Here is a 6,814-nt window from a genome sequence, read left to right on the forward strand (position 1 = left end):
AATACAAAAGGAAAGGGAGATACCTAGTCAGTTGTTCAACTGAAATGTGTCGTCCGTATTTAACCCAACCCTTCTGCCCACCCACTGGGTACAGATGGCAGTTCAACATCTACTTTTGATTTACATTTGGTTGAGTTGTCAACTAATATGAATTTAATGTTTAATCAACCCGGTCATTTAGGTTAAAAGTTGGGTGAAAAAAATACAAAATTCCCGTGCATTATTGACTTTTGCAAAAACAATTAGTTTTCCATGTTGACATTTGCATTTTTCAGTTGAAATGACATGGAAACAATGTATGTTTCAACCTGTTTTTGCCCAGTGGGCAGTGAATCCACTGTAAGACTAAGAGCCAGTTCACAGACACAGATCAATCGTAGTCTGGACTAAAAAGCACTTACAATGGAGATTCTTCATTGTATGTGTTTTTTCATCCAGGACTAGGCTTAATCGTGTTCCTATAACAACACATGAGATGTACTTACAGGGAACAGTCTGGGCTTCAGCTCCACGATGCCATAGGGCTTTTTCTGTGACAAACACACAAGCAGGACAGGTCAATGTTTTAGATTGAATTGAAGACTCTTCTATGACACATGCATGACACAACTTTCAATAGAGCAGGTATAGTGAATGAACACCAACAACACAGGGCTAAAAACTGCAATCCACTACTGTATAATAACATTTCATAAATCGGAGAACAATTAACTTTGAACATCCAAGGTCAAACACATTATCAGTCTTCTTGACCATTAGGTCTCAGCCTTTTAAATCAAGTCTGATTTAGAGCTGGGAGGCCTGGTGTTTTAAATCGAACCAATTAGGCCTGTGAGGTGGTTGGAAGAATCCAGGTGGTGTCTGGTTGGGCCAAAATCCTCTTACACTCCAGGAACAGGTTTTCCTAACAACAACATTACTACATGAATGAAAAGACAATATAATTGGTGTTGAATTGATTGAACTTACAGCAACATGATACTTCACATAATAATGCACAACCCAGGCAGGGATCAGCAACCGGGTCAAGGCGAACACTCCACCAGTGTAGACTTTGTAGGTCTGGAAAGAGAGCAACACAAAGGGGACGTGTGTCACAAATGTTAACAGGTGTTGTTGATTTCTTGCTGACAACAGTTGATGCACTTTTTCGGTACAACTACTGGTTAGCAACATGCCAGTAGCTATGTTACATTCAGGTTGGCAGTGGCACAGGTGACTGGCATCACACCAAGCATGAGAATACTAGTCAATGTGGCTATGGTCACTAGTGGCGACCCATGCAACTGGCTAGGCTAGCTAGTAAACAGTAACACCGACGTCTCAAAACAAAAACATAGCACGTAGCTATCACAAATACTAGCTAGTTAGTCATTCTAATCCAATTCACACAGTGTTGTTCGTTGATATAGTACAATGAAATGGCCAAAATGATGAACTCACGTAAAGTCTCCAACAGGGTCTTAGGTTCCAGAAAGCCAGCCCAGAATTTTGCCACCGGCCCGTGGGCTGTCTTTGGCAGCACGGGCTCTCTGGGACTGAGCTCTTGGTCCTTCAGCCATTTCCTCCTGAGGTTTGAAATCTGCCTCTACGCGGAGCTTTCGTCTGCTGTGTAACCCAGTCATGATTAAGAAGGGCTAGTTCTTGTTTTCTTGATATTCAACCTCACTACAATGACACCATGGAGGACACCGCCATGGAGTGCACAGCCAAACTCATGAAGAAGAAAACAGTCAACGACAACGGTAAATACACATTTCCCCCATTGGCTGAGTGTGTGAGTGACATCTACGGGACTGGAGGAGGAAACAAAACAGGGATTTTTCATGATCACTGATTTCTCTGATGCATTGTGCAAAATATGCTACACACAATTGCTTACTACATTTTTTACATTCATCCAAAATTAAGGAAACTCTGTATTATGTATCCATATGCTTTTTACTATAATGGTAAATGCGTTTGTGAATTACTATTAAGATGTCATAAACATTGAATGATAATGAGTTTTCTGTTTGGATGCGGATGCAGCATTATAAACTGTTTTCACCATATGACCATTCTACCATTGTCCCGAGGGCATAAGCAAGTCCTCAATCAATTGTATTTTATAAAGCCCTTTTTACACCAGCAGTTGTCACAAAGTGCTTACAGATACCCAGCCTAAAACCCCAAAGAGCAAACAATGCAGATGTAGAAGCACAGTGACTAGGACAAACTGTAATCTAATCTGTGCCCAGTATAGACTGGTGAGGTGTGAAACCTTAGCTATCATCAAACATTATTGCTTCAGAGGGCTTTTTCAATCATTAGTCATTACACTTAAAATACAAGATGAAATGTTTGACATTTGTACATAATATGGGTTATATAAGGACTAGTTATAATGTGATGTATTATCAATAGTTAGTGATACAGTATAGTCAACTGTCTTGATCATCAATTTGTTAAGCAAACTATATCAATGTCTTCTGAAATATAGTGGACTTTATCAACACATCCACAAAATCATTCATCCGTATGTGATGCAGAGTGTAACAGAGTAGGTCAACTAGTGTGTAAGTTGCCATCAATACATAAATCAATGAACAGAAATAGTGTGTTCTCCTGACAGTAGTACTACAGCCAAATATATAGTTGAGTGTTCCCTCCATTCCCCGTACTGGGTTGTAAAACAACATGATTGCTTTCTGATGACAGACAGTGTCGAAATACTCAAGACATGAAAAATATATAAAATACGGATGTTTATGTCACTCATCAATAAAACCACTGATATGTCCATCTGAAATGTCTCTCTTTTCTTATTATAATTATGAATTTATTTCCAACTGACCATAGGCTTATATATAGGCTTATATATATTGGAATATATATATTGGAATAAAGTACAGAGGACATAAAGGCTTGACGTAAACTCTGTTTCAAGTGGACTTTTCCCCATTGAAACTGATGTGTGTTGTCTTTGCATTTGGATCTGATTGAAATACGATCTACTCCAAATCAGATACGCTGTGACGGTTTTACATGTGTACAGAACGTGCCCAAGAATAAATCAATAGTGATTTATTTTAGTAGCATATCATAAGAATTGGCATCATCCAACGAAAGATATGCACCAGTCCTGTCTATGAAATGCATTGGGAATTGTTTTCAAACCAGAGTCATTTAAATGACACAGGCCCCAAATGATGCATCATTAACAACTATCTGCAGAGATAGTTTAGCAAACTGATAAGCCTTTCATCAGAGTCCATGAGGATTTGCACAATATAGACTTATATCAGGCGGAATTCCGAGGCCACCAAGTGTACAGTAATCCAACCTGCAGCTTCTATCTAAACCTTCCGTTCCTTGCAGGAAGTTGGCACTCGCCCCGATGAGTGCCGAAGAAACCACAGAAGGTTGACAAGAGCGGATATAACCCCAATAGCAGTTAGATTAGGAGAATGGCCTCTCCTCCACCTTTATCAGTGTATGTCTCCTCTGTGTGTGTACAGCTTCTCTATGAGAAGTATATGTATATATATCTTACTTTTTGACTTTTTGACTTTTTTTGACTTTGACTACAGCATATTAGGAAAAAGTGAAAAAATAAAAGGTTTGTTGCAGATGTAGGATCTTTATTCAATCACCCTGTTGCAGGAGAACGTTCCTGCAATGCAGGAAATAAAAAATGTGTAGTTTTCCACTTTGAAATTTCAGACTTGATGTGTCAACCCCTACAAAATGTCCATTAACTATAATCCACATAATAATTCTAATTTCCTCTTGCTGCAGGATATTTTCCTGCTGTAGCAGACTGTCTCATATTAAAGATCCTACATCTGTAGGTCAAAGTTGTTAGAGCGATAGTGCCATTGTCTTCAGAGTAAAACATGATAAAGAAAACATTACAGTGGCAATCAAACCAGGCTCTCTTTAGTTGCATGAAAATCAATGAACCCATGACCCTTTCCGTGTATTTTTCCCAAACATTTTGGTACCCCAAGGATGACTCCCCATGCACAAGCAAAGGGACACACCCAGTTTTGATTTACAGCAAGGGGCTGGTTTTGCTACCGCCCTCCTAACATGTATCACTCAAATACAAGACCATTGAAGGAGCATCTCCGACTCCCCCATATGCATCAGACAGCACTGGGGGAATTGGCGTCTTCCTCTCTCACTAGTAGAAGCTTGACCCATGTCAAAACATCTTCCCTTGAAATGGGGGCCAGGACACACCCCGAAGCCATTTAAATCAAAGTCCAGAATTAGGTTCATAGGAGGTATCGTCATCTGTTGGACCAAGGTTAGACCCAGAGAGCTGATCTCCTTCTCTATATCTTTGTCTGTGGTTTGGGTAAGGCACACTGTGGCTCTTGGCTAGAACCACAGAGCAGATGGAAGTGTTCGGGATTACTTTCATTCCACCTCTAGTAAGTCAGATCCCGTTCTAAAGGGTACGTGTCCATCTTCAACCTCCCTAGACTGTCTCCAAACACACAATCAACCACAGTTATATCTAGACAGACATCAATAGGCGATGCAGCACAGACCAACTACACCCAGCTTTTCCATTGAATGAATCATTCATAAAGTATGAATATAATTCATATTTGATAGAGGTTTTTCTACTAATTCAAAAGTGACTATTTTCTGAGTAGTTCAAGTGACTTGCAAAGGAAAACTGCAATTGACTTTTGACAGGGGAAAGTTTATACTTCAGTGAATATGGCAGTTGCCTACCACCATTTGTTATGAAGTGGAGAAGGTAAGTACAACACAAACTAGTGCTGCGTAATAGCTAAGAAAGAGAGCTGAAGGCATGACATGCCTGGTTGAAAAGTGTGTTAATTAGACATTCAATGCCATTTGAGTGATCGACAGATTGCATGCGCCCGACATATCCCATCTTGTGAGTGGCTCCCAGAAGTCTTGTGGTGCTACACATGTTACTGCGGCATTCATTTACCATGATGTTGTGACGTGTGCTCATTCACTATAAAAGCAACCGTCTCCTGCTGGGACAGATTATCCTTGTAATGAGGGTTGACACCACTGTAGTAGGGGGCTTGCCTGTATGTGGGGAGGTCACAGATTGGTTGGGCTTGGATTTGGGATGAGAATGTATTGCTGTATTGAGATCTATTTTCTACTATTATGTCCTAACCTATCATGGTAGAGTTTACCAGCTTTATTTCTTTATTGATTTGTAAACACCAGACTCTGGAATACAGTGTTACAAGAGGACTGTGAGGAGTGTACCGTCTCGAAGTGAGCGAACTCAGTGACGTGGAGGGCTGGACACCATGAGGGTCGACGACATGAACCCCCGCACAGGGATGGTGGTGGCCATCAGCAGCCCCTTACTGTTCTTCGGCTTCATGTTCACCATGTCGGGCATGAAGGGAGAGACCCTGGGCGGGATCCCTCTCATCGCCATTGGACCTGCCATCTGCCTCCCAGGGGTGGTGGCTATCATTCTGGCTAACAGAACCAACGGCTGCACCAAGTTCCGCACCCAGCGCCAATGTCTCAACTGCCTCTGTCGCAAGTGTAGGAGGAGGAAGCAGATGCCTAGAACCAAAGAGTCTTCCAGGGTGGCCAGAGACTCAGAGGAGCCTGATGGGGACAAGAGGACTGAGACTGGGTATAGATCTGGGGCTGGAGCAGACTCTGTATCCATTGCCATTACAACAGTGAAGGAATCTGGTCATCTGATCAATAAAGTGAACCACAACCATGATGAGGTGCGATGCTACCCAGCTAGTGCCTTGATGGCCATGGCAGGTGTCTCTAACTACAGTATCTATGATAGTAAGTCCTACTCTATGGACAGTCACTGTGGGGCCTATAGTAGTAAGGTGCATCGTGTGCCTCAGCAGCAACGGGACAGTTTTGTGGTGTACTACGAGGGGGACTTCTCTCCGTACAGACCCGGTCACTGCTACACCAAACCCAGAGATTTTATGTGGGGCATAGAGACTGTGGTCTAAGTGTGGATACTGAAGCCTACTGGGGAAACCCTATTACTGGAATTCGTAAACTACTACATCTATTTAGGTGTACCTGGGACATGAATAGTAAGCCTGTTTATCTTACAGGTAAATAATACTGCAGTACTAATGTTGAAGCAGGTAACATAAGAAAGACATTTGCAGTATTTGTTTCATGAATGAACTGTATGTTCCCTATTTATTTTGGATTTTTCTTTCATATTGAATAAATATCTAATGTAAATGGGCATTAAGATATTTCTCTAAATGGACATTTACATTTGCACTATTTTATATATTTTTGTCTTAATGATCAAGTATCTATTGCATATCTTATTCAGCAAAATCCATTTAATGCATTGGTGTGTTTGTGGTATAGTTACTAAATAAAGAAATGATGAAACGTTTTTGTGATTACATCTGCCCAGATGATGCACAAATCGACGTGAATCATGCAAATAGTTCAATCTGCACATTACAAACCAATTACAGAGACCACTAGAAAGGGATATACCACTGCCAATGTACTGAACTATGGCAAGTAATTACTGTTCACATACCTGATATACTATCGCAGCATTTAGAGGCTACTACTTGTTACTAAAAACAAATTATTAACAGTTTGGATGAGAATTATTACCTTACATTATTTCAAAATGTAAACATCTCCAAGAACAGACAAATAACGAAAGATATTCCTGTTAAAAAAAAAGTATACATCATGACAATGTATCTTCATCGGCGTGGTTTTCACCAATGAAGTCCAATAGAAGAAGAGAGTTGTAGTCCTGTCATGAATATTCATGATTAAAGCGGTGCATTGTTGGATACTA

At 40.6% G+C, this 6,814-nt stretch overlaps 1 protein-coding gene and 1 pseudogene across 1 annotated transcript; one reads left to right on the top strand and one right to left on the bottom strand.

Annotated features, from left to right (window-relative positions):
* Positions 1 to 409: 409 nt before the first annotated feature.
* On the bottom strand, positions 410 to 1,612 carry LOC116367977 (NADH dehydrogenase [ubiquinone] 1 beta subcomplex subunit 6-like; annotated as a pseudogene).
* Positions 1,613 to 5,294: 3,682 nt separating this feature from the next.
* LOC116367978 (transmembrane protein 215-like) lies at positions 5,295 to 5,981 on the top strand. The gene has a single exon (XM_031819052.1). The coding sequence runs from the start codon at positions 5,295 to 5,297 to the stop codon at positions 5,979 to 5,981; it is 687 nt and encodes a 228-aa protein (XP_031674912.1).
* Positions 5,982 to 6,814: the final 833 nt, after the last annotated feature.

This window comes from Oncorhynchus kisutch, unplaced genomic scaffold (genome assembly GCF_002021735.2).
Source record: "Oncorhynchus kisutch isolate 150728-3 unplaced genomic scaffold, Okis_V2 scaffold1807, whole genome shotgun sequence".
Classification (NCBI taxonomy): domain Eukaryota; kingdom Metazoa; phylum Chordata; class Actinopteri; order Salmoniformes; family Salmonidae; genus Oncorhynchus; species Oncorhynchus kisutch.

Excerpts from the sequence above, each read along its gene's own strand:
- LOC116367978 (XM_031819052.1), top strand. The coding sequence starts at position 5,295 with ATGAGGGTCGACGACATGAACCCCCGCACAGGGATGGTGGTGGCCATC.